Consider the following 26,015-nt stretch of genomic DNA (forward strand, 5'->3'; position numbering starts at 1 on the left):
TTTCAATGGCTTTCTGTAGCTCATCAACACCATTTGCCAACTCTTTGATCTTATTGAAAGTCATGAACACATCTAACGGCACATCTGTAATTCGACAAACAAGTGGTATTGATTTTAAAAACTCAATGCTTCCACAACGATTAATTTGAGTGTATTGTTCTTACATGGATTGACAGCCAGCAATTTGTTGAGAAAACGGTCCTTCGACAAATTCGCATCGCCAAAATAGAATTCCATTTGGTGCCGGATTCGGTTATAGTATTGCTTTTTCCTTTTGCGCGGTTGTTGTGACTTTCCGCTTTGTCTGCTTACTTCCATATCGGCAAAAATTGCCTCCATTGGTGAATGTGCTAAAGGTCTAGACAATTCAAACGGTTTTAAAATCATTTTGATTAACCATGATTAACGATTAAAAAAAATTAAAATCACGCCTTACTTACCGAATCCCGCCGAAATCAACAAAAAATGGTTTGTTTGGTGTTTGTGTTGAACTGAACTTTTCGAAGGTTATGTTTTGAATGCCAAAATACGAAGTAAACGATTTACACATCTGATATTTGACACTAGTGTCAAATTCAATATGTTCAGTGTTAGGGTTGGTCAAAACGATATCGTTTGTCAACTGAACACTATTTCTGCATTTCAATGAAAATATATATAAATATTTGATTTCCAGAATTTATTTATTTACTATCTTAACATTTGCTTTAATTTATCAACTTGTGAATTTGATTGATTGCTCTTTGCCTTGAGAGCATTAGCCAGCAACATAATGTTTGCACGTCTTGGAGCCGGTTGCGAAATATTCTTGGACTTTTGTTTCGGTCCCTTTGGTGTATTTCTTTTGTTTTTATTCGCATTTTGATTCGTATTTTTATTGAATTGATTCGAACCAATTGCCTTCTTCTGAATATTCAGAGTTTGTGTTTGTTGGCAGAGGTTGACTATTTTCTTTGCAGAGTTGGTGTCGTCTTTTTTCAATGAATAGAGTAATCCAGCATTTTTGTCCTTCTTCTTTTTCTTAACTGGAGCTGGATGTGGTAGTCTCGCTGCTTCGATGGGCTTTATTTTTTGAACGACAGTTTTCTGTTGTTTCTGTGATTCAGTTTTCTGTTCTTTCTGTGGTTTGGCCTCGGCTGTCGATTTTTTGTACAGAACAACCTTGTTTTTGTGTTTGCATAGATCACACTTCACGGTCTGCAGAGAACAAAAATACGGTTAGAATAAGCAAAATTAAATCTTTTGCCATTTTTTTTTTTGGGAACTAAGAATTAAATTCAGTGCAAAATTGAATTGCACAAGTTGACATACCACAATGTTATTCACACGTTTCGAAAATTTCTTGGCCAAATGGTTTTTCCGCTTGGATTTATCTTCGATTTGCTTGTGAAGTTTCCGTGCTTTTCGTTGTGTCACTTTAATTGGTGCAATGGATATGGAATAACCCGCATCGGCCCATGGTGTTGAACATTTTCGGCACATTTCCTCATCGCTCAATAGTGTTTTGGTTTGAGCCAGATCTGATTGTGCTAATTTTTTACACTTTGTTCTGAAATTGAAAATAGATTATTCATCGCCCATTGTTCAATACAAAAAAATATCACACACTTACAAGTAATAAGACTTGAGCAATTTCTGTGCGTAGTTCTGAGAAGGCAAAAGACTTGCTGCTTTCATTAAATAGTTCACATTACTGCGTCGATTTTCATCCGAATCCATTTTAAAACAATTCCAACCGATTCCAGGCGAAAAACGAAATAAAATATCGAGTAAACAAAACAACGTGTGTGCGTTGGCTGCGACTCAGTGGAACCAACACACTTGTCAGGTGGTGTTTTGACAGAACGAAACATTTTGACATTACGCACATCTGACACATAAGTATGGGTTCCATTTTTGACAATTATATATTTCTCTTTTTCTTTGCAGTATTGAATTGTATGTGCTCTTTGTGATCGTATTTTTTGTTGAGAAAGAAAAAGTGTTTTTCGGTAGAAAAATTGGACAGCGACGAGTGCGAATCGTTCATACTCACAGCGAAAAGAGTCGAATAAAATGAGCGAACTTTTTAAAAATCTCGAATCAAATAATCCAACGCTGGTGGAAGAATCCAAAAATGAGCTCATTAAATCACTCGGACAAACAAAAGAGAATTGGCTGGTGTATGGGATGATGGAGCATTTTGCCACGCAAAATTCCATTAAAATTGTCGAAATACTAGTCAAGGTACCGCAATCACATGACACCTACATATTCGATAAGCTATTCGATTGGGTCAACACGAGTGAAAAGCGAAATCAGGCATTCAAATTGTTTGCATTGATTGTGCAAAAACATCCGTCGTGGCTGTATCGAGTGGTTAATCATCGATTGTTTCGTGAAATGTTGAACATCGTCAAAACCGAACGGAATATCAACACAACGTTACATGGCCTTTTCTGCATCACCATACTGTTGCCGATAATTCCAGCGCTGATGAACGATTATCTGCAAGATTTATTCACAATTCTTCTATTTTTGGCCAATTGGAAGGCGACCAATAGTCCCGAACTGTGCGGCAATCAACCCGTTTATCTGCAGACTGGCATTGAACGATTGTTCCAACGCCTGTACGGCATGTATCCGTGCAATTTTATGGCATATCTGCGTGAACACATAAATGAAAAGACAATGAAGGTGATTGGGCCGTTAGTTGAAAATACACGCGGCCATCCGATGCTGGTGTTTTCGAATGCCGAATTGGAGAAGAATCAGGCACGTTGGAAGGAGATGGAACCACACGATATCGTACAAGAATGCGAGAAATTCTCGTTGGAAGTTTCGGTGAGGAGTAAAGAGTGTGAACAAGAACACAAAGAAACACCGTGGTACAGCCAAATACTAGCAAATGACCGTTTTAAACACACATTTGCGCCAATTTCTGCGACTGAAACAAGTACAAAGTATAAAGTTAAGAATGCAAATAAATGGGATAACATTTGGTCACCGAGTAGTGCGGTGTTAGCCACACCACCGCCAACCAATACAATGGCCATTACACATACGCCGACGCCGATTATGTCGCAGAATTACAACATTCAGTCGATACCTGGCAGTGGACAGTACACAAGTAGCGGTGCATCGCCACCAGAAGCAGCCGTTGAAGGTTTGTCTCTCGCTTGCATTTTTTTCTTTTTTTGATTTTTATTGAAATAATTGCAATTTTCATCAAATTTTTGTCTCACTTCATTTTATAGCCACTCCGGAGACGACTCCACTGAGAGATTTCAAGCCACATCGACCATATCCGGTCAATTCAAGTGCGGCCCGAACGATATGGGGCAATTCGTCGCAGCCGTCATCACCGTTGAAGAGAGACGAACATTTCCGATATGAAATTATGCATGTGACGAATGCGACAAGTGAAAAATTCCTCAAAATGATGATTGACCGGAATGAGGAGAAGCATAAGTCAACCGTCAGCCGATACAATGATATTGAAATCCAGAATCCGTTGTGCGAAAATGATGATACGCTAAATATTGAATCGAGCAAAGAGGATGAAGAGGTGACGGAAATAAACAAACTTAAGACGAATAAACTGACTGAAACCACACCAAACACCGAAAAAGATATTCGAAGTCGAGCCAATTTAATGAAATACCATCAAATGAAAAGTATGGAAGATAGTTTCGGTCAAACCGACTATTTGATGTTCAATCCGAACGAGTTTGATGAGAAAACCAAGAAAATGTCAAACAATGAACGGGAGACAAAGACTTTGGGCGGGCAAAAGGGCAACATTTGCACGGTGGAAACACAAACGGATATTACGATGCCGTTAGCATCGGGCGGTCTATTGGATCAATATGTGGAAACAACAATCAAACGGCATTTAACAACGGATCCAAGCAGTCGCGCTGACATGGAACTCCAATTGTTGTACTTGCAATTGCAATACGAACGATACCGCCGTGAAGTGTATGCCGAGCGAAATCGACGTTTATTAGGCCGAAGCCGAGATAATGCAACACTCAAAACGGATATCGAAAAATTGAAGTCGCAACTGGAGAGTCTGTCACGCGAGCACAGTTCGTTGATCAAAAATTTCAATGAAGCAAAAGTGGCGCAGAACACCACGGAACACAAATTATCCACCGAATGCAATTTGATGCGTGAAGAAATCCAAATGCAACGTGACACAAATAAAAAATTGCAATTGAACATCGAAACGTTGGACCGTCGTTTGGCCGAAGAGGTCGAAGAGAAAAAGCGATATGCGGGTATGCTCGAATCTGCTCAGGCTGAGATATTCGATTTGAAGAATTTGCTGCGACAATGTCAATACCAAGCCGATGTTGGAGCCAAATACAAAGAAGAACTGCAACGGCTACAATCACGTGAAGTTTTGATGGGCGAAATCAAGTTGAAATGCAGCGAGAAACTGATTGAATTGGAAAATTTGCGTGCACGTGAAAGTGAAATAAATAACATCAAAGACGCATGCTTGGAAGAAGTCAAAGAATTGAAATCAGAACTAACGAGCAAAACATCATCGCTGGATGCAGCTAAGGAGCGTATACAGAATATGGAGGCGCAATTACAGCGACAAAATGGGGTCGTTTCGGATCAAAAGCGATTCGTGAAAATGGTAAAAGAAGAATATGAAGAGAAGCTGAAGGCAGTGGAAGCTAAATATGCGGCACAAAAGGCCATCATCTTACGAATGGAGGAATGCATTTTAGATCCGAGTAAACATCGGTCGAATGTTAATTCCGAACCGGATAAATCAGGTAAGAGTATCGATTTTGAATGAGTTTTGAGAAAACTTTTTGGATTTATTTTGATTTTTTTTTCCAAATCATCATTCCAGATACAGTTGGCTCACTGGACCACGCATCACCGCTATCGATGTCGTTGGCATCGAGCGAGGGAATGTCATGGAGTTTGAAATCTGTTACCGAAATCAAGAACTTATCACATCTTTTGGACAACAGTACTTCAACAGTATTTTCACCATCCAGCCTTAATGGGGACACGTCTTCCAGTAATCGTTTAGCACAAGTGTCCGATGATATTCCTGTACCTAGCACAAGTCACTCGCAATTTTATCCATCATAAAGTGTCGCACCACAATTCGGGGCAATAGTTGCGTTTGGAAGAGCGAAAGAGAAATAAAATTTACCTTTTTTACTATTTGGAATCGCTCATACGGCTAAATATAGCCTAGCAAAATTCCTTCCCACTAAACAAAATCATAGCTGCATAAGAATATTCTGTTTTAAAAAAAAATGAAGCTTCAAGCATGCTTTGGATTATAAAACAATGTTAATACATTCAACTTAAGAAGATGTGCACACATTTTTAATACAAATCAATGAAATCGGCTGCATAAATAAAATGCCGTTTATTTTGGAAGCAAAACACAGGCTGTGTCTATATATTTGTTGTTGTTGTTGTGACATCTCGATGTATATGTTTGTGAACCCTTTTGACATTAATCGATGCATTGTACGCGTTTTCGGCTACAGTTTGACAGTTCGCTTTTGTATGTATTGAGTCATACAGTGAATGTTATGCGTGTCAATTTTTGTTCAGTCAACATCGGTCAACATATTCATTGTTCGGAAAAACAAGTATTATTTTGTAAATAGCTTTAAAAACATAAAAATTAGGAAAAATGAATATCATTGACACGCTGTACGATAATGAGGATTTGTCCACGGACGAGGGCATCGAAGCAATATGCGAGAAAATTAAGAATTTAAACGTAAGTGTCACCAAATATATCATTTTGAGGTCATAACACAAATAATACAAATTGTATCGGTCAACAAAATCACCGACAGAGTGGAGTAAACGGTCGACTGGATGAGTTGTTGGGCCGGCAATCAAAAATTGAACGCCAAATGAATAATATTGGCCGTTCGTTGGCTGGTTTGAATGTGGCAAACGATGAGGCTAACAAGGTGAACTCAATGGTTGAGAACACTTCGTCTTTGGCGGAAAATGTGAGTGCCAAGGTTCGACGATTGGACGAAGCGAGAGTAAGTAAAATGAACAGACATTTATCGAAACACTAAGCTCAAGATGAAAACACATCGCAATAACTTAAATTTCTCTCCAGAAACGTGTCTCTGAATGTCAACAGCGCGTACACGATTTGATCGATTTGCAAGTGTGTTCGCAGGGTGTAATTGCTGCTATCAAATCGGAAGATTTTGAAAAAGGTGCTGGTCACATCAATCGATTCCTGTCAATGGATGAGAAACTACTCCAGCGAACCGCTGACGATGTTTCCGGCTCAATAACATCGGTGAATCGAGCGTTCAATACGCTCACCGAAGCAACGACTCAACTGCGTCAAATTATAAACAAAAAGTTCGACGAGGCGGTTGCAAAAGATGATTTAGCATCGGTTGAGCGATTTTTTAAGATTTTCCCACTGTTGGGTAAGCATCAGGATGGTATAGAAAAGTTTGCCGGTTACATTTGTGTGAAATTGGAGAAGAAATCTCAGAAAGAGCTACGGAACTCATTGGATATGGCGAAGGCAGATAATCGAGTTGCTATTGCATATGCTGACGTCTTGACACTGTTGTTTGAGAACTTTGCACGAGTCATGGAAGTGAATCAGCCAATCATTGAAAACTACTATGGTTATGGCTATTTGATTGATCTGTTCAGAATTCTGCAAAGGGAATGTGATAGCGAAGTGAAGAAAACAATTGCGGAATTTAACAAAAATCGACACATTCAACGTCACATGCAGAAAATCAATGACTTCCAAAAGTCTAGTGGTCAACAAGGGCTGGGACACTTTCGCAAACCTTCAGGTGGTTCGGTTGATAAACTCAATCCAAAGGATATTGATGGTCTCTTGATAGAAATCACCGTAATGCACGCTCGGGCTGAACTCTATATCAAATTCATGCGACGCAGGATTACGGTAAATATTGACAACATGCATGCGGAATTGGAAGAAATAATTCTTAATCATTTTCTTGTGAATTTGTGATAAAATGGTATAAAATGAACATAATTCCACAGAATGATGTTGATAAAACATTGGATCCAACGGAATCGGCCAAAATTGTTGAGAATAATCTAAAAACATTTGAAGAAATCGTTTCAAAATCGGTGCTGAGCGTTCAAATGCAAGAGCTACTCGGAACGTATTTGTTGTTTGAAGGGCAAGAATAATCAAAATTTCTGGACAAAATCTTGATTTAAAAATTTTTTTTTGCTATTTTGTAGGTATTTCATGGAAGAAAGTATTTTGAAAGCGATTGCTTTGGATACATTCGAACCAGGGCAGAAGTGTTCAAATGTTGTGGACGATGTATTTTTCATTATTCGCAAGTCAATAAGGTAATTTGTGTTCCTATTCATAGACTTCATGTCCTAAAATGACTGAAAACTGACCCAGAAACACTCAACATGCAATTTCCCCAAACAGACGGTCCATTGAAACCCAATCAATCGACGGTGTGTGTGCCGTAATAAACAATGCTGCCACTTCACTTGAGGAAGATTTTGTGTCAGCATTAAAGACGCCGCTTAAAAATGGTTATCCATCGGGCTACATTGATTTGGCGCAGGCATACAATGCATTCCAAACATCAATTCAGCAGGGAAAACTGCAAACAAATGATAACGAACAATCCAGAGCCAATTTCATAGTTCAGTTAAACAATGCGGATATGTCGACGGAATTTATCGAAACGCTAACGAACAGTGTCAGTGAAGATATTAGATGTGCCTTCCCACGAATATCACCAAAAGTGAGTGGATTGGTTGAGAGCTGTTTGGCTGGAATGAAGTCGGTGCGTGATACATTGAAAGCGGTCGTTGATTTTGGATTGCAGCAATTAAGATCAACAGCAATTAAACCACGACTTCATACATGGATCGATCAATTCATTTCGTTAAACCATACTTTAACCGATGAAGAATTGGCCAACTATGAAGCTGGCGAAACGTTTGCACATTCATTAATTCATCAGTTAGATACGTTACTGAAGTCGTTCCAAAATGTGATGAACAGCAGAAACTACGATGCTTTGGTGAGCATCGTTGCCACCGATGCCACAGCTCGATTGGAACGTGCGATCAAAAAATCATCATTCAATCGATTGGGTGGCCTGGTTTTAGATCAAGAAGTTCGTGCACTTGGATCGTATTTAACAGCCGCAACATCTTGGTCAGTTCGAGACAAAATGATTCGATTGACACAAATTGCGACACTTTTGAACTTAGAAAAGGTATACTTTGCTCAATGATTTTACAAGAATTTGGCCGAATTAAAGTATTTTTCTGGTTCCTCCAAACAGTTATCCGAAGTACAAGAGTACTTGAACCCAGGCGAACAAGAAGATCGCACGACATGGCGTTTAACAACATCAGAAGTGAGAACGATTTTAGCGTTGAGGGTCGATTTCAAAATGGACGAAATTAAACGATTAAAATTTAATTAGGATTTGTTTAACCATAGCACTTATTTGAATGTATAATAATTAATCAGTCAATTGATAAAATGTTCAAAATAATGAATACATAGTTTAAAATGACTACAAATGGTTGTGTTTGGCGTTGTCTGAGTCGGTTGTATTTTATTGTTCTTTTGTATTGAACGGAGCACTTGTGGATAAGTACACCATTTGAATCTAAAGCGAAAATTTGTGTACGATGTCAATTTGCTTATTCAACAATTTCTCTGTTGTATATTGTTTATCGCATTGATTCCAATTAAATCAGTAAAAATACTGATGAAATTATATTGAATGTTTTGCGATAAGTCCAAATGTAAGCAACGATTTCTCTTGCTTGTATTTCTTGTGGAGATTTGGTTGCTCGTAACTTGTTTACAAAACAAAGAAGAATAACAAAATTCGTTGAGAGAAACAGAGTGTTTATTCTTCACAATATATACATTTGAAGCTAGTTTTGCCAGCTAATAAAGCGGATATTTGGTTGCATACATACACAATATCGCTATTTCGCGCTCAGTTTCGAATAAATATTCAGGAAAATACACACTCTGGCAAAAAATGTGTTTGCGATCCGATTCCCATGTAAGAAAATATTAACATTTATTATAAACTCCTTCGATTTTTATGATTGCGAGAGCTCATGAGACACCATACAGCCACCAATTGTGTTGGATAAGGGCAGAGTTTGAAAACTTGTGATTCAGCGATTTGTTCAATGCTCATATAAACGAATGCGTTCATAAACATGCAGTTTTTCGAGTTAATGTTATACTTTTCTGTAAACACTACATATATGTACACATATACATCTACTTGAGTGAATTTTATAATACTACACTGCTGAGCTCACATTGAGCGTTACATGCAAACCTTTACATATCCATTTCAGCTGCAGCGTTCACTTCTTAAGTGATTTCAAGTTGGTGCAGTCGATAATTGCTGCGCAATAATTTGTTCCTTGAGAAATTCTACTTTTGTTCAGAATTTTTAAACCTATTCAACAAATTCAATTGTTGGTTTGTACAAAAAAGTCTTATTAAAAACGATTTTATCTCTGAAATCAAGTGGTGAAAATCTAATGTGAGTTCAAAAATACCATATTGAAAAGAACTTGTTAAGAATAAATTATCCCTTGTTTTAATAGTTTTTTTTAGATAAACAACAGAAACGGATTACTGCCTACAACATCCAGCATGGCCGAGAATGTATCAATTCGTACCTTGTATGTTTCGCCAATCTATTCACGTGTAAGAATCCATATTTTGGCAATTCATTTGGTTTGTTATTGGCGCACACTAATCAAAAATTAAATATTCCTATTCAGATAAAGTACGAAATTGAAGGGTACTTCGAACGATTCGGAAATGTGGAAAAAGTCCGATTTCGCGATTCAAACAATGGTTTCGAATATTGTTTCGTGCAATTTGCAACTGCTGAAAGCGCAAGATCAGCTTTAGACAACAAAAAGCATCGTATTGGAAATGTTAACGTTAAGGTCAAGGCTGCTCACTCCCACCATCAACCCGATTCAGTGGATTACTTTGATTCCGATTCCGACGAATACGGTTATAATTCAGATTCGTCTTAAATGATGCAGTTGTTGTCAATATTTTTTTCACTGCGAATTTTGAATAATTTTTCAAATAAATAAAAAAACGCAAATTCTTGCCAATTCTTTCATGAGATTATGGCTTCATTTCATTTTGAAATTAGTTTATGTGTTGGCTTGGATGTCAATGAGCAAAATATCCCATAACTTATCCACATGCGTCACATGGATTCGAATATTGCACTTTTTCCCTGGTACTGCATTCAAATAATATGTTCATTCAAAAGTAATACAGTCTTTTTCTAAATCCAATTGGTCACAATACTTTTTTGAATTTAAAAATAACTGAAAATTGAAGTTGGTTTGCATTAAGAACAACCTGTTATTTTTCCCACTCAAACGGTTTGAATTGTCAAAAGTGTATTTCAGTGCATTCTATTATGTCATAACCAACTTCATTGCTGATTGAAGCCAAGCTGTCAAGTGCACATAAGTGAGTCGCATCATTTGTTTTTGCATAATACAAAAGAGACGATCATTGTGAAAACGAAGTTATCTTGATATTTCAATTCTAAAACTTCTAAACAAAGAACGAAGAAACTCTCAAAATGGCTTCGGTTTATAAGATTAGTGTTTTGAAAAAGATGGACGAAGAACCTGGATTATTCGTTTTAATTCCAAAATCCTTTGATTTTGATAGTTTAATGAAGACCATTATCGATCGCTTTCCAAATCTTAAGGCTCGGCAATTCTTTATGTTTTATCGCGGTAGGTTTTACAGTGTTTTTATGGGATTTTTCATGTGGTAAAAATATTTGGGATAACGGTATTTTTTTTACTGAAATGCGTCTTAATCAACAGATTCGGATGATGATAAAGTGATGATCAGTACTGAATTAGATTATCGTCAATTTTGGGGACAGAAGATAAATAAGATATTCATAGTAACGGGTTCAATTGAAACGTCATGTATCGGAACGCTGCCATCAAGTTCGAACATTCTGTCAACAATTGAGGAATTTATGGAACATTTCAACAAACAGCATGAAAAATTCAACTTAAAAATGGAAGAAATGCGAAAATGTTTTGATAGAAATCAAGAAACTGGTTCCACCGCTGTCAATGGAGTGAAACAAAATCTTACAGATGAAATTGGTGCGATTGGTGGAGTGGAAGTATCATCAGTCCAAGCTGTGCAAAGCGATGAACGTTTGAATAAAGTCAACGTCTGTAGCAATAACGATGGCCAACCTTCTTGTCCTTCCTCAGTGTCGAATAACACCGAAAACACCTTAACACTTTTTAAAACGTTTACAGGCCAGAAATGGACACTCATCGGAACTGAAGAAATTGCTTCAGGTGGTTCATGCGGTAGTGCCGCAGCCGTCTCAGAGAAATCAGCTGAATCACTGCAATATTTGGATAAGTCCAACCAAATTCACCAAGCTCCAACCGAAAACGTTGTCAATTCGAATGGTGTTGAAGAATTCAAGAAACAGGAACCAGCTCGATTGCATTTAGGTTTCTTTTATTTCTTAAAAAATTTATTAAATTTTACGTTATTTCATATGTTAATATTGCTTTAATATTTTATATTCTTTATAGATCTTCGTATGAACGAAGCATTAGCTACTTTAAATGCTGTGGAATGTAAAAATGAACCGTCATTATTAGCGAATGAATCTTCTAATGCAGGGGAATTAGATACGTTTCTCGGTGCGAAAGAGACACCCGCAGCTAAGAATAGTGCTCTGGAGAATACAACGACCGAAAATCCACCACCACTACCACAACAACATCAACCAGGAATGGAGCTGGCACCGTTGCCAAAGCAATCTAATGTGTTGCTGAACTCCGAAGAGGATCAATCACTGATTGATCATCAATGTTCATACCGAAATACCGATGGTAAAAAGTGTTATACGCGTCAACAAATTATGCTATTGCGTGAAGCCGAAGCATCGCAGGCATTACCACAATTTCAAGATCATTTCTCAATTATCCGCAAGAATTCCATATCACATGGCAAAAGTGGTAGTGGGAAGAGGAAAAAAGTAAGGAAATCAGACATGATTCACGTTGAATTGGCGCTCATTAAAGATGATGTTGAACTGCATGAATAGACCAATGCGTCGAAGCCGACAATTTTGCTTGGTCCAACCGATTCAAACGATATTGATGTACTGGGCAACCGTGTGCGCGGCATTTTGAATACATTGACACCGGAAAAATTCGAACCATTCTTGGAGCAATTGCGAGCTCTAGACATTGATAGCAACGAAAAATTTTCGACCGTCATTACGGTGGTGTTTGAAAAGGTGTTTGTTGAACCAAATCTAGCTCAGATTTGTGGCAAACTTTGTTCACAGTTATGCCAAAAACTGTCAACAAAAGATGTGTTCAAAAAAGAATTGCTAAACAAATGTCAATCCGAATTCAATACGTATGTGGCCAACGAGGATGTGTTACGTGAAAAGTTCAAAAAGTCAATGCAAACCGAACTCAATGAAACAAACGATCAAAATCGTCAGCTCGAATTGACCATGCAATTGGAAGAGGAAGAGCGTAAATTGCGTCGCCGTTCCAGTGGCACGGTTAGGTTAATTGGTGGATTGTATCGACGAAATATGATTCTCCCCAGTATTTTGGAATGGTGTTTGATTGTTTTGCTGAACAGTCGTACCGAAGCGAAGCTCGAATGTTTATGCGAACTGTTGACAATAGTCGGTCCAAAAATGGAACGTAAAACACACGACGAAGTATACAACAAAAAATATTATCGAGATCTGACGCCACACTTCCAAAGCATTCAACAAATCGTATCGAATAAGGAACAATCAAAAATCAGCAACAGAGTACACTTCATGTTAATGGATGTCATTGAGTTGCGAAAGAATAATTGGGTGCCATGTCGCTCTGACTCGAATCCAATGAAAATGGGTCAAACTTCACAGGAAGCTATTGGTAAGTTATCATTTTTTCTCGTTCCGCGGAAAACATTTTCACGAATTTAACCTTAATTTTTGCAAAATTCTTTTCTCACAAACGATTGACTAAACTTCAAAATCTGAACAAAAATATTCCATTATTCCAATCACTTTGTTCCATTCTCTCTTGCAGGAGTTGCACTGAAGAATTAAGTATGTTGATGATGATTCGTTCGATTCGGAAGAAGAAGTCGGAAAATAGACATCGCTGACTATCGTCAATGTAATTAAGAAAAACAAAACAATATTAGGAAGAAAAAAATCGAAACGAAAAAAAATTACGAGCAGACGCAAAATTTACGGAGACTTGAACCAAAAAAAAAATGCAAATAATTATAATGAAATGAAGAGAAAAAATTGAGCTACATACATTATCGAAAAGACTTAAAAACAGAACGCATTTATATATGCACTGAGGATCTAAAAAAAATTAATTAGAATTTTATCAACAATATCATTTATTTTAATATTTAATGTTTAAACTTCGAATAATGAATAGCTTAAAAAGACTACACACGGATGTGTTTGGCGTTGTCTAATCGGTTGTATCTGCTGGGTTATTCTCTGGCATAGTCACGGTGCCATCATCTGAATTGTACGGGAGTTGTACTTTTGTATCGAGCAGGATTGATCGCCGGTATTTTTTTGGGTTCGATGACATGCCTACAAATTCAATATGCGTCCGCTTTTCAGTGTCAATATATATTTTTCAAATTCAATTTGGTGTCAAAGTACACCGTAGTACGACAGGAGCATTTGTGGCTAAGTTCACCATTTGAATCTAAAGAGAAAATCGTACGATGTCAATTTGCCTATTCAACAATTTCTCTGTTGCATTTTGTTTGTCGCGATATTTGCATTTAAACCTATTTTTACCAATGAAATCAGATTCAGTGTTATGCTTTACGTCTACATGTCATCGCAATGATTTTCCTTGCTGGAATTTCTTATCAAGATTTGGTTACTTGTAACTGTACACACTTGTTTACAAAGAACAAAAAATCAATCATCACTTCGAATATTCCAAGGAAGTCTTCCTTGCATTTTTTTAATACTTCTGAAAAAATTGAAAACTCTCCGAAAAAAAATTCCTGTTACGCCACTGAAAATAATTCAACTAATTCAATTGTTGGTTTGTATAATAAAGCCTTTTTAAGAACGATCTCATCGCTAAAATCAAGTGGTGAAAATCTAAGTATTCAGATATTGCATACTTTCCCCCGGTACTGCATTCAAATCATATGTTTTGTCGAGAATAAATACATTCTTCTTCTAAATCCAATTGGTCGCAATGATTTTTCCTATTTAAATTTAACTGAAAATTGAAGTTGATTTGCATTAAGGACAACCTATTTTTGCCATTCAAAAGGTTTGAATTGTCAAAAGTGAATTTCAGTGCATTCTGTTACATCATAACTAACTTCATTGCTGATTGAACTCAGGCTGTCAAGATAAGAGAATCGCATCATTTGTTTTTGCATAGTGCAAAAGAGATGATCATTGTGAAAACGAAGTGTTATCTTGATATTCCAATTCTCAAACTTCTAAACAAAGAACGAAGAAATTCTCAAAATGGCTTCGGTTTATAGGATTGGTGTTTTGAAAAAGTTGGACGAAGAACCTGAACAATTCGTTTTAATTCCAAAATCCTTTGACTTTGATAGTTTCATGAAGGCTATTTTCGATCGCTTTCCAGACATTAAAGCTCAGCAATTCTACATGTTTTATCGCGGTAGGTTTTATAGTGCGAAAAATATTTGGGAAAAATGCATTTTTAGTTTACATGGTTTATTCAACAGAAATAATTTGTTTAATTAACAGATTCGGATGATGATAAAGTGACGATCGGTACCGAATCAGATTATCATCAATTCTGGGACCAGAAGATAAATAATATATTCATAGTAATTGAAACGTCATGTTTCGAATCGCCACCACCACCACCACCACAACACCAACCAGGAATGACACCGTTGTCAGGGCAAACAAATTTGTTGCTGAACTCCGAAGAGTATCAATCACTGATTGATAGTAAATGCTCATCCGAAAATACCGATGGTAAAAAGTGTTATACGCGTCAACAAATTATGCTATTGTGTGAAGCCGAAGCATCGCAGGCATTACCGAAATTTCAAGATCATTACTCAATTATCCGCAAGAATTCCTTGTCAAATGGTAAAAGTGGTGATGGCAAAGGTGAAAAAGGAAGGAAATCGGATATGATTCTCGTTGGTTCATCTCTCATTAAAGATGATGTTAAATTGCACGAATCGACCAATGCATGGAAGCCAACTTTTTTGCTAGGTCCAACCGATCCAAATGATATTGATGTACTGTGCAAACGTGTGCGCGGCATTTTGAATAAATTGACATCGGAAAAATTCGAACCATTGTTGGAGCAAATGCGAGCGCTAAACATTGATAACAACGAAAAATTGTCGGCTGTCATTTCGCTGGTGTTCGAAAAGGCGATCGATGAGCCAAACTTTTCTCAGGCATACGCACAGTTGTGCCAAAAATTGTCCAAACCAATGGAAGAAAAGGAAGAGAATGAACTGAGATCGGGCGAAAAAAGCAATAAAGACACGAAAACGGCTGTGTTCAAAAAAACATTGCTGAACAAATGTCAAATCGAATTCAATACGCATGTGGCCAATGAAAATGCGTTACGTGAAAAGCTCATGCCAATGCACATCGAACTCAACGAAACAAACGATCAAAATCGTAAGTTCGAATTGACCATGCAATTGGAAGAGGAAGAGCGTAAATTGCGTCGCCGTTCCGTTGGCACGGTCCGGTTCATTGGTGAATTGTATCGACAAAATATGTTGCTCACCAGCATCATGGAATGGTGTGTGATGGTTTTGCTGAACATTCGTACCGAAGAGAAACTCGAATGCTTGTGTAAATTGCTGACAACCGTCGGCCAAAAAATGGAGCATAAAACAGGCGACGAAGAATATGACAAAAAATACTATCGAGATCTGACGCCACACTTCCTCACTATGCAACAAATTGCATCAGATAAGAAACAATCGAAAATCAGCAGCAGAGTACGCTTCATGTTAATGGACGTCATTGAATTGAGAAAAAATAAGTGGGTGCCACGTCGTTCTGACTCGAATCCAAAGAAAATGGGTCAAATCCAAAAGGAAGTTATGGGTAAGTTCATTTTTTCCTTATTTTTCTCGTTCTGCGAAAAACATTTCACGTATTTTACCTTAATTTTCGATGGTGTTTGCAACCTATTTTTTTCATCAAGAAATTTGTTTATCATGAAGAAATGTTGTATTCTTTTTCCAAGCAGAAAAATCGACTTTACTAATGTTTGAAAAAACATGTGAATTCATTCCTTTTTTTTTCTTCGCAGATGAGCACTACAAAACGCAAATCCAAATACTTGCCAATATGCCAAACTCTGGTGGAATGGGTAATAGTAATATGAGAAAAGACAACCGTGAGCGCAATGATCGCGGCAGCATGCCACGTGGTGGCAGCATGTCAGGCAGTGGATACAATAATAGCAACAAGCTTGGTCGAGGTGGCAATTTCCAAGATAATGACGGATGGATTCAAACGGGTGGCAACAATAGCAGTCAACAATTTGATCCATCGAAATTCAGGACGACATCTGTAAGTAAAACTGTCGTATCATTTCACGTTCCTCGATAGAGAGTGTAAATCTAATTTGGGTCATTTATACTTATCTCTCTCTCTCTCAATGCTTGACATTTACAGAACATAGAAGATATTAAGAACACTGCATTGGTCACACCAAAGTCATTCCAATGGAAATTCAATACACAACCACAGGCAACGACCAGCCTTACAAATAGTTTTTCAGCGCTGAAATTATCCGATAAAATTAGTGAACAAACCAAAAAAGCGATCCGATCAACTCTAAAAAATCTGCTAACTCAAGTTCAAAAGAATCAAATCTGTTGCTATAGCGATTTTTACAAAACACTTCAATTCGAAATATATGAAATTGATGGAATTGATCGATGGGCGCTCGTACGCGATTTACACAACAGCGCCATGAATACATCCGGTTTGACGGAGGTGAAGCGCTGCTTTATCGGTACCATTTGTACCTATTGGCTGGAAAGTAACCAAATTACAAAGGAGGATTATGTACAAGGTTTAAGTGAATATATAACAATGTTAGCCAATATTTCGATCTATATGTGGAAAATTTACGAATGGACCTCTCAAATGATATGTAAGTGATTACCATGCGCACACTTCCTAAATCTGATCCAAGCCATTATCAATCCCATTGGATTGCTATATGTGATACAATCGAACATGATTCGAAAAATGAAAAAGGAAGAAAGAACGAGGCGTAAATTCTTGCAGATTTTTATACCATTGTGCTTTCAAGCAGTAGTAGAGAATGTACGGACTCAAATACACTGTACTTCAGTACTATTAATTGATAAATAATCATGGCGGCTCCATATTATTGCAAAAAGCACAAATGATATGAAGCCTTCACACGTTCTTTAGTTTAATGAGTCATTTTCTTTTCGTTCTACAGCTACGGCATTTTTCAATAACCTCATCACACTGGATGACTTGAAAAACACAGACAAAAAATCGAGAGCAAAGCTTTTGGGATGCTTATTACCATACTTGGCATACGAATATGGGCCACAATATGTACGTGATCTGTGGAAACAGTCCGATTGTAAATGGGAACAGTTTGTTGTTGACGGCAGTGTCGACAAATTTGTGGAACAATATGTAAGCGAATTAATTTCATTCATTCAACCAAATACTAAATAATTAATTCTTATTTCGTATGTAGAAATTGGAATTTGTGGAAAATCCAAGGGAAACCTTGCCTCCAGCTAGTAACAAAAGACATAGAATCTATCAATTGGTTCTCAAAGATGATTTTTCAAAAGAAGAAGTTGATAAATATATTAAGGTGGTCTTTGGTTCATTCTACATGGATCCAACTTTTTCTTTCTCATTTATTGAAAATTCGATTCCTACCCAAAAGCATGAAAAATGTTTACTTTTCCTATTTCCAGACCCATGTGCCTACAATTAATAAACAAAGTATACGTTTTTTAACACGAACTTTGATCCAAGCCGCGTGTAATATTTCGACAGCTGGACACCCTTTGGAGGATAAATTTCTCCCACGAAGCATAGAAATTTTGAAAGGATACATTGGAGGCGAACAAAAGCAGGATCTACAGTTGGAATCGTTGTACGCTATTGAGTTGCTGAGCAATGAATTGGACCATCCACCAGGTAAATGCCGACATTCGTTTAAATTAATGCCCTTTTTGCGAATTTTCTTCGTCTTGAACTTGAATCAATAAATGATCATTTAAACTGGTGAAAACTAAAATTCCGTCTGAATATTGTAGGTTTCTTGCATAAAGTGTTTTCCAAATTATATGATGATGAAGTGGTTCCATCGAACGTTTTCAAACAATGGGAGACATCACCCAATGAACCAATGGACAAAAGTAAGATTATTGGATTTCACTAATAAATAATTATGGAAATGTCCATCGCCAAATTGAGCTGAAGAAAAAACTACACCAAAATGAAATCAAGAATAACTAACACCAAAAAATCATTTCAAATTCTTTTCCAAAAAACAATTGACTAAACTGAAATTTGAACAAATTGTTTCCATTATTCTAATCACTTCTTTCTATTCTCTCTTGCAGGAGCTGCAGTTAAAAATTTAACCCAGTTCTTTGAGAATGTCAATGATGATTTGCACTTGATGATGATCCGTACGATTCTGAAAATGGACATCGCTGATTAATCAATGTAATGAAGAAAAATGAGAAAATATCACGAAGAAAAAAACTGGAAACGAAAAACAATTACGAGCGGACGCAAAATTAAAGCAAATATGCAAATAAAAATAATGAAATGATGAGAAACAAAATTGAACAACATACATTATCGGAAAGTCCTAAAAGAAGTACGCATTTATATACGAGGATATAAAAACATTTCATTAGATATTCATCAACGATAGCATTTATTCTAATATATAATCAGTCATTTAATAAAATGTTTAAAATTTGAATAATATATACATCTTAAAAAAGACTACACACGGATGTGTTTGGCGTTGTCTAATCGGTTGTATCTGCTGAATTATTATCTGGCATGAGCACAGTGCCATCATCTAAGTTGAACGAGTATTGTGCTTTTGTATCGAGCGGTAATTGACCGCAAGTTTGTTGGTGGGTTCGACGATGTGCCTGCAAATTCGATATGCAAGAGAAACGGGCGCCACAGCCTTGACATCCAAATCTCTTTACTCCGGTATGAAGTGATAGATGCGTAAGTAGACTCTCTCTGTGCGCGAATGCCTTATCACACTGATTGCATTTGAATGGTTTCTCTCCGCTGTGGCTGCGCTCATGGACTTTCACCTGGCCGTGTGTACGGAATCTCTTCTTACAAGTGTTCACGCTGCATGAAAATGGTAGATCCCCTGTGTGTATCAACCGATGGATTTTCAGTGAGCCAAGGCTATGCAATGATTTTCCACAACCCTCAAAATTGCATTTGTAAATTGGCGTTCGCCCACAATCACCCTGCTCATGGTCAGACAGTGCAACACGCGAATTGAATTTCTTGCCACATTTTGCACAAACGAACGTATACTTCTTCTGCGGTGCGCCCGTTTTTGTGTGCATTTTCCGAATGTGAGCCGCTCTACAGTCGACATCTTTGTACATTTTGTGACAGTAATTACATTTCAAACGATCTTCATGCTCTTTGTGAGCGTGTTCGAGCATCTTTTCTTTGGTTTCAAAGTACAATGTGCAACAGGAGCACTTGTGGATTAGTTCGCCGCTTGCACCTTGAGAGGAAGATAAATTTTCAATCAATTTTATTAGTTTTTTTTTTCATGTTCAGTAGTTGAAACTTCAACTTTAATTTAATTTTAATATTTAGAGTGTCAAAATTCCACAAACGCTTACCATGACACGGGATATGCTTACTCAACAATTTCTCTGTTACATACTGCTTATCACAATATTTGCATTTGAACATATCTTTACTGATGAAATCACATTCAATGTTATGCTTTAGATCCAAATGTTTTAGCAACGACTTTTCTTGCTTGAATTGTCTTGCACACACTTCGCACACGAGTGGATCAAATGGCTCCTCTGTTTTGCTGCTGAAATGAGTATGTTCAGAAAAAAATGAGTAAAAAGCTATTAAATTTCGAACTTTATCGTAGAGTTGTCGGAAATTCGGCTTATAAAAAAGTGTTGTGATCTTACGTTAATCCATCTGATTCATCAACCGGTACAATTTCCAAGTGTTGGATGCTGTTTTCAAGGTATTGTTGATTCATAATCTCATCAATTTCAGCTTCATCGATTGATATTGGGTTTTTCGATACGGTCGATTCTTGTAGAATTTCCACATTCCTAGAGAAAATTTTATCAAAACTTTTTATTATGTGAAAAATAAATGAACTTTTTCAATTAGAAAAGACATATTCTGATTTATAAGGAATCAAGTTTGTTTAAACAAAATAAAACTCATTTAAGAAATAAAGTGTCACCTTTTGTCATCGACTACTTGTTCAATCTCTTGACAGTCGACTTCCATTTCGGCATACTGTATGTTGCTATTCAAAATGATGACTTGCTCGACTTGTGGTGGTTCCATTTTGATTTGTATTGGTTTCTTTGCGATATTATTTCCCAAACTGGTGATGATGTAATTACCCGATGTCAGTACCAAAACACCGCTCTGCGGAATACTATACGATATGGTATTATGATTTTCGGTGCATTCAGCTAATGGTGCATCCAAAATCATTGGATCCAATATCTCTATACATTCTCCGCTCGATGCAGCTTCATTCTCATTCACTTCACTTTTTATGAAATTGACCGTTTCAATGCAAGCATTGCTGTCTGGTTTATTATTCAAGATCAAAAACTCATCGAATTGCTGTTCGTGATTTGGTTCTACTTTGGCTGGTTCCGTTTGGCTAGCTAATTCAGCACGTACCGATAACAGTTCGGGCACGCTAACGATCTTCCGCTTGGCATAGGCCCGTTTTACTGGAGTCTCTTTTTTCAACGTCAAACTACCTGGAACTGGAAATGAAACGAAAATCAAATAACCGAATCGCAAGAATGATCAATTGAAATGATTACCTTTGGTGCTCGCACGTGGAGCACACTTCATAATTTTGTATTGCGGTAGGCCACACGTTTGCTGCCGAATATTGCGGTGTTTGATTAAATTGCCAATGCACGAGAACTGGTTGCCACAACACTGGCATTGATATGGTTTGATACCCGTATGAAGCGAGGAATGAGTTACTAAACTCTCGCGATGTGCGAATGCCTTATTACATACCTGATACAAAGAGAAAAAAGTGGTTTATGGTTTCGAAAAATTATCTCATTTGGACCAATTGAGTTCAAACTTTTGTGTATACAAATAAAATGAACCAAACATTTCAATCTTTATGAATCTTACCAAACATTTGTACGGCTTTTCTATATAAATGAAAAAAATAAAAATTCATTAAAAACATTTAAAATTCATCAATCAGTTATCAACAGTAATATACCTTTGGTGTGACTTCGTTCATGTATCTTCAGTTGACCTCTGCTCAAGAAACTGTTTCCGCAGTTATTGCAAAGGTGCTTCTTCTCTCCGATATGGATTTGCATATGGGCGTTCAATGTATTTTGTGTCATGAACTTTGAATTGCATTGGTTACATGTATGGCAACGCACTGTACCGCATTTTGATTCGATGTGCAACCTATAGGTCAAAGGGATAAAGGTAATATTTAGCATTATTTTCTTACATGGACTTTGGACATACAGTGTATATTATACGCAATCCTATCTCTACAGTAATCTTTAGCAGACTTGAAAAATGAAAAATAAAATCCTAACCGTAGTTGATTCTTCTGCCTAAATTGAGCACCACAATCAGCACACACCACATACTCTCTGTCTCGACCCTCGTGCAAGTCATTTATATGCTTCAGAAACTCTTCTTCCGATGTACATTTTTCATTACAAATGAGACACTTGAAAATCTGGAAATTGATGAATGAGATTCGAATTGTATTATGTTGGTTTTTTCATAAGGTTTTACATATTATTTTCAAACGAATTGCAATGCAGAAAAGAAGAAATCTTCTTTTCTTCATCATTGAATTGCCGACATCTCCGCATTAAACAAACCTTATGAATGACTTCCTTGTGTATAGAACGCTCAGCGTCGGTTACAAAATGTTCATTGCATTCGGAGCAAATGAATCCACCAGGCGGTTGATGCCTTAATTTATGTTTCTTCAGTCCGGTTTGATACTTGAACAACTGATCACAAACCTGTTGTTGTTTTTAAAATAAATTGGTTGAATATTGATAGCAAGTTAAATTGAAATGTTATCGAGTGTTTCAAGCTTGTATCCGCATACAAATTGTTAACTTTTCACCACTTGTTTAACACTAAAATCACCATCATGTTTACTAACCGTACACAAAAACCTAAGTTTGCCTTCGGATGTGATGTACGTATTCACGGATGCTTGTGCCTCGCATCCCTGTTCGTGTTCCTGTTTTTCTTTGATGCTGGCTGAAACCACATCACAATATTTACATTTCAATCCATCATTATTCGTATCATCGTCGGACTTGTCGGAATGTGTTGATTCGGTCTGAACCGTTGAGTTCTTTTGTCGTCGATTTTTTCGAACCATTGGTACACACACACAGGGGGGAATCTTTCTGTTATCTCAGTATGAAATCGATTTTTTGTGTTTGAACACTGAAAAACACAAACCAAATGCAATTTTTTCGTTACACTTTAAAAATCTCGAAACATTTCGTTATTTTTGAAGTAAAACGGGCAATTTTCGGCTTTTTCCGATATTGAAGAAAATTTGAACTAATAAAAAATCCGATTCAACTGTATATTTCATTTGTTTTTGGTATTTTTACACTGCTATGGAATTATTCCAATTTTCTCTAAATTCTTTTTTGCTGTCAAACTGTGTGTGTGACAGCTATGTGCTGCAAGCCGATCGCAAATGGTTCGAGCCGATGCCGTCACTATTCAAATATTCAACCGAATTGAAACACTACGGTTGTGTTGCTATTTTGAATGGGATGAAATTGGTGGAAGATTCTTTTTTAAAGTTATTGATAGATTTGGACATCAGTGTACGTGTGCAGTTAATCAATAAATGTGCACATATTTAGAAGCTCTTCCATCCGGTAAAAGATGAAACAAATGGAACTTTGATCAAACCAAAAATAATACTACCAAAATAGTCTTATCCTAATGCAATCTACAGTTTTATAGAAAGAGAAAAATTAATTAAAATGATACCAATTCAATTTTAGATCCGACAAAAGGTTGCTTCAACATAAATCTATGGTATGACAATGACGAAAAAGCCGGAAAAATCCTCATATCAGATAATGTCTTAAAAATTGATCGAATGTCGTTGAATATTACACTCGACGAACATTTTTTCGATAACTGACTTGATTAAATCCACATTTTCACAGTATTTTCAACTTAAATTTGTAAAGAAGATAGTTTAACAACAGTTTGAAAATGAATGATTGAAAAAAGTCTTCAGCGTTTCGATTCAACAAAGAAAAACAGTTAATTTTTCTACGACCACCACTTAATATACAGCCACTCTGACTGAAAATACATTTTGCTGTCTCATGAAATTTTTCATGCGGTCTTTAGCAAATGAATAGAAGAATGTTGAAAAGATCGGTCAACGTTGCGGTCAAGTTAGTTGCTAAATGTGATTTTGATGTGAACATGAGTAAAATTCCGTTCAAACTATTCGAATTTCATATTAAGATAAATGACAAACTTCTGCTGAGTCTTTATGTGGCGAGATATTTTGGTTGTGATTGATTCCCAATTACCCACATTTATTTTTGCTGATTTCAAAGCTTTTTTTGGCACTATTTACAAATGTTTTCTTCTTTTTTTAAGAAATAAAAACTTTGAAATTATTTCAATGGGCTGATGAAAGCGTTTTCTTGGACAGCGTGCGTAAATCGGTCTGTTTGTATCGATTGTTTATTATTTATAGTTTTTTTTTAATGACATAATAAAAAGTGCATGGATTTTACTTTTTGTCGCCTCTCTGGCCAGTCCAATTGAAATTTCGTCCAAATTTTTGGTTCAGTTTGAACGTAAACCTTAACTGAAACGGTCATACAATTTACAGCAATGAAGTTCTTGGTATTTTCCGTGTTTTTCATCATTTGCGTCAATTCAAGTGAGATTTTAAACGGATACATTGGAGATTGTAGCTTAAAAAGTAGTTTTGACGCAAATCATGACACCTTGACATTCATCTGTGTGAAAAGTTTTCGTCAAACGGATCTATTCAGTGAATCGGCGACATCGACCTGTTCGGAATACACATTGACACCATCCAATACGGAATTTTACAAAAATCAGATCGTGCAAATAAGCTTTGAGGATTGTTCGATGTCAAATTTGGGCTACCGCATCTTTGAAGTGTACAAAAATGTTACAGTGCTCAATGCCAGTCATCTTGGTCTTGAATCGTTGCAGAAATTACTGTTCCAAGAGGCAAAACATTTAAATCACTTGGATGTATCACATAATAACATCGCTGAGCTGTCATCATTTTTGTTTGTCAATGCTGAACACTTGAAAGAGGCAGATTTCTCATTCAATCACATCAATCGAATTGACTTGCTTGCATTTGCTGGCGATTCAAAGTTGGAACAATTAAGTTTTGCCCACAATAATATCACTACGTTGCAGAAACAACTATTCGACTATCTACTTAATCTGCGGCATTTGAATTTATCACACAATTCTATCACCAATTTGGAAGAGCATACATTCGACAATTTGACAAATTTGAAAGTATTGGACTTATCATTCAACCCACTGGAACAATTAAGTATCAAAACATTTGCATCGTTGACAAAACTTCAGCGCCTGAATCTATCTCACACTCAACTAACCGAAATCAAGGCGAAAACCCTGTGCCGATTGGAAGAACTACAAACTCTTGACCTGTCACACAACAACTTGATCGTGTTGGACGTTCGAGCATTTGATGGTGGCATATTTTTACCCAAATTCGATTATTTAAAAACACTTTTCATCGGCGGAAATCAACTCAACGAACTGAATGGCTTTACAAGCGAACGATTCCCCGTGATGAAAATCGTTGGCATCCCAGATAATAAATTTGATTGCTGTTACTTGATAAAACTGTTTCGTTCGATCGGTTGGAAGCAACTAGAACTACCGTTCGATGACAATTCCAAGCATCCAAATCTGACCGACTCAATGGGAGTTAAGTGCAATTTTGGTGACGAATTTCTATACGAAGCAGAAAGCCCACATTATACATGGGCTGAAATTTTAACCGTCATCTGTATTTTACTGTTGGCTTTGCTTTTTGTTATGGTTGGCGCGATTATGAAGACAACGCGAAAATTCCGATCATCCAGAACAAATGAAAACATGAACGTGCCATGTGATAGCATCTCCAATTTTGACAATTCAAATATGTATGATGTGCCGAAAATTTAAAGCTCTGATCATCTTTTAAGAGAATGTAGAATTTTAAATGAAATTTGAAAATAAAAATCATTTTGTGATTGATTCGAACCGAATAAGCCGTTTAACCTTTTGTTGAATTATTATTATGATGGCAATTATTTATTCTTTACCGAAAATCCAGCTAAAAATAGACAATAAAGATAACATCAAAAATTTATAACTTTTTTTCTTGATTTCCAAACACGAATCAGATTTTCAACGTAAACTTGTCGCTTCAATGCCACAGCTGATGATAATTTCCATTGTTCGATGTCATACGTAAAAATAACATATTACCAAACCTTTTGTTGTTATTATTGAAATATGTGTGTCATGATATCATTTTTTTGTGTGCAAATTCACGCAAATAAAAGCCCAACAATGCAGTCGGTAATTTGATTCCTCGTC

At 36.7% G+C, this 26,015-nt stretch overlaps 7 protein-coding genes and 1 long non-coding RNA gene across 9 annotated transcripts; 6 read left to right on the forward strand and 2 right to left on the reverse strand.

Moving 5' to 3' along the window:
• Positions 1-660: 660 nt before the first annotated feature.
• Positions 661-1,825, reverse strand: LOC129567065 (uncharacterized). The gene is made up of 3 exons (XM_055443604.1): positions 1,613-1,825; positions 1,312-1,549; positions 661-1,197 (listed from the first exon to the last, which is right to left on the reverse strand). The coding sequence occupies exons 1-3, from the start codon at positions 1,717-1,719 to the stop codon at positions 691-693; spliced, it is 852 nt and encodes a 283-aa protein (XP_055299579.1). The 5' UTR covers positions 1,720-1,825; the 3' UTR covers positions 661-690.
• Positions 1,825-5,403, forward strand: LOC129567063 (hamartin). Its single transcript, XM_055443602.1, has 3 exons — positions 1,825-3,145; positions 3,237-4,772; positions 4,853-5,403. Exons 1-3 carry the CDS (start codon positions 2,056-2,058, stop codon positions 5,098-5,100), a joined length of 2,874 nt encoding a protein of 957 aa, XP_055299577.1. The 5' UTR covers positions 1,825-2,055; the 3' UTR covers positions 5,101-5,403.
• Positions 5,404-5,504: 101 nt separating this feature from the next.
• LOC129567064 (conserved oligomeric Golgi complex subunit 4) lies at positions 5,505-8,556 on the forward strand. The gene is made up of 7 exons (XM_055443603.1): positions 5,505-5,749; positions 5,829-6,026; positions 6,107-6,928; positions 7,030-7,172; positions 7,237-7,350; positions 7,439-8,243; positions 8,313-8,556. Exons 1-7 carry the CDS (start codon positions 5,660-5,662, stop codon positions 8,454-8,456), a joined length of 2,316 nt encoding a protein of 771 aa, XP_055299578.1. The 5' UTR covers positions 5,505-5,659; the 3' UTR covers positions 8,457-8,556.
• Positions 8,557-9,439: 883 nt separating this feature from the next.
• LOC129567066 (uncharacterized) lies at positions 9,440-10,120 on the forward strand. The gene is made up of 3 exons (XR_008687811.1): positions 9,440-9,551; positions 9,616-9,718; positions 9,796-10,120. It is a non-coding gene; the product is annotated as an uncharacterized LOC129567066 (long non-coding RNA).
• Positions 10,121-10,538: 418 nt separating this feature from the next.
• Positions 10,539-12,148, forward strand: LOC129567097 (uncharacterized). The gene is made up of 3 exons (XM_055443673.1): positions 10,539-10,788; positions 10,882-11,541; positions 11,626-12,148. Exons 1-3 carry the CDS (start codon positions 10,629-10,631, stop codon positions 12,141-12,143), a joined length of 1,338 nt encoding a protein of 445 aa, XP_055299648.1. The 5' UTR covers positions 10,539-10,628; the 3' UTR covers positions 12,144-12,148.
• On the forward strand, positions 12,148-19,099 carry LOC129567094 (eukaryotic translation initiation factor 4 gamma 3-like). Its single transcript, XM_055443669.1, has 9 exons — positions 12,148-12,984; positions 14,829-16,169; positions 16,378-16,640; positions 16,746-17,229; positions 17,548-17,753; positions 17,818-17,940; positions 18,047-18,272; positions 18,392-18,493; positions 18,701-19,099. Exons 1-9 carry the CDS (start codon positions 12,510-12,512, stop codon positions 18,799-18,801), a joined length of 3,321 nt encoding a protein of 1,106 aa, XP_055299644.1. The 5' UTR covers positions 12,148-12,509; the 3' UTR covers positions 18,802-19,099.
• Positions 19,000-24,244, reverse strand: LOC129567095 (zinc finger protein 91-like). Of its 2 annotated transcripts, none has more exons than XM_055443670.1 (10): positions 22,522-24,244; positions 22,229-22,375; positions 21,935-22,080; positions 21,601-21,797; positions 21,507-21,526; positions 21,179-21,383; positions 20,575-21,118; positions 20,288-20,437; positions 19,979-20,181; positions 19,000-19,857 (listed from the first exon to the last, which is right to left on the reverse strand). In XM_055443670.1, exons 1-10 carry the CDS (start codon positions 22,744-22,746, stop codon positions 19,121-19,123), a joined length of 2,574 nt encoding a protein of 857 aa, XP_055299645.1. In that variant the 5' UTR covers positions 22,747-24,244; the 3' UTR covers positions 19,000-19,120. The 2 variants fall into 2 exon arrangements, with proteins under 2 accessions (XP_055299645.1, XP_055299646.1); XM_055443671.1 differs by having other exon boundaries at positions 19,979-20,178; positions 22,522-23,045.
• On the forward strand, positions 24,244-25,598 carry LOC129567096 (toll-like receptor 3). The gene has a single exon (XM_055443672.1). It carries the CDS (start codon positions 24,249-24,251, stop codon positions 25,596-25,598), a length of 1,350 nt encoding a protein of 449 aa, XP_055299647.1. The 5' UTR covers positions 24,244-24,248.
• Positions 25,599-26,015: the final 417 nt, after the last annotated feature.

The sequence above is a fragment of the Sitodiplosis mosellana genome, unplaced genomic scaffold, assembly GCF_009176505.1.
Source record: "Sitodiplosis mosellana isolate CC-2019 unplaced genomic scaffold, AAFC_SMos_1.0 Smas_scaffold_5, whole genome shotgun sequence".
Classification (NCBI taxonomy): domain Eukaryota; kingdom Metazoa; phylum Arthropoda; class Insecta; order Diptera; family Cecidomyiidae; genus Sitodiplosis; species Sitodiplosis mosellana.

Bases quoted from the DNA above. Each gene is read 5' to 3' on its own strand.
- LOC129567064 (XM_055443603.1), top strand. From the start codon at position 5,660: ATGAATATCATTGACACGCTGTACGATAATGAGGATTTGTCCACGGAC. The intron at 5,750-5,828 runs GTAAGTGTCACC...AATCACCGACAG, and splicing joins AGAAAATTAAGAATTTAAAC to AGTGGAGTAAACGGTCGACT. The intron at 7,351-7,438 runs GTAATTTGTGTT...TTCCCCAAACAG, and splicing joins ATTATTCGCAAGTCAATAAG to ACGGTCCATTGAAACCCAAT.
- LOC129567095 (XM_055443670.1), bottom strand. From the start codon at position 22,746: ATGGTTCGAAAAAATCGACGACAAAAGAACTCAACGGTTCAGACCGAA. The intron at 21,798-21,934 runs GTTAGGATTTTA...TTTGACCTATAG, and splicing joins AGGCAGAAGAATCAACTACG to GTTGCACATCGAATCAAAAT. The intron at 21,384-21,506 runs GTAAGATTCATA...TCTTTGTATCAG, and splicing joins AAAAGCCGTACAAATGTTTG to GTATGTAATAAGGCATTCGC.
- LOC129567096 (XM_055443672.1), top strand. From the start codon at position 24,249: ATGAAGTTCTTGGTATTTTCCGTGTTTTTCATCATTTGCGTCAATTCA.
- LOC129567097 (XM_055443673.1), top strand. From the start codon at position 10,629: ATGGCTTCGGTTTATAAGATTAGTGTTTTGAAAAAGATGGACGAAGAA. The intron at 10,789-10,881 runs GTAGGTTTTACA...CTTAATCAACAG, and splicing joins ATTCTTTATGTTTTATCGCG to ATTCGGATGATGATAAAGTG. The intron at 11,542-11,625 runs GTTTCTTTTATT...TATTCTTTATAG, and splicing joins ACCAGCTCGATTGCATTTAG to ATCTTCGTATGAACGAAGCA.
- LOC129567065 (XM_055443604.1), bottom strand. From the start codon at position 1,719: ATGGATTCGGATGAAAATCGACGCAGTAATGTGAACTATTTAATGAAA. The intron at 1,550-1,612 runs GTAAGTGTGTGA...TTTCAATTTCAG, and splicing joins TTGCTCAAGTCTTATTACTT to AACAAAGTGTAAAAAATTAG. The intron at 1,198-1,311 runs GTATGTCAACTT...TGTTCTCTGCAG, and splicing joins AACGTGTGAATAACATTGTG to ACCGTGAAGTGTGATCTATG.
- LOC129567094 (XM_055443669.1), top strand. From the start codon at position 12,510: ATGCAAACCGAACTCAATGAAACAAACGATCAAAATCGTCAGCTCGAA. The intron at 17,941-18,046 runs GTGGTCTTTGGT...TCCTATTTCCAG, and splicing joins AAGTTGATAAATATATTAAG to ACCCATGTGCCTACAATTAA. The intron at 18,494-18,700 runs GTAAGATTATTG...TCTCTCTTGCAG, and splicing joins CAATGAACCAATGGACAAAA to GAGCTGCAGTTAAAAATTTA.
- LOC129567063 (XM_055443602.1), top strand. From the start codon at position 2,056: ATGAGCGAACTTTTTAAAAATCTCGAATCAAATAATCCAACGCTGGTG. The intron at 3,146-3,236 runs GTTTGTCTCTCG...TTCATTTTATAG, and splicing joins ACCAGAAGCAGCCGTTGAAG to CCACTCCGGAGACGACTCCA. The intron at 4,773-4,852 runs GTAAGAGTATCG...TCATCATTCCAG, and splicing joins TTCCGAACCGGATAAATCAG to ATACAGTTGGCTCACTGGAC.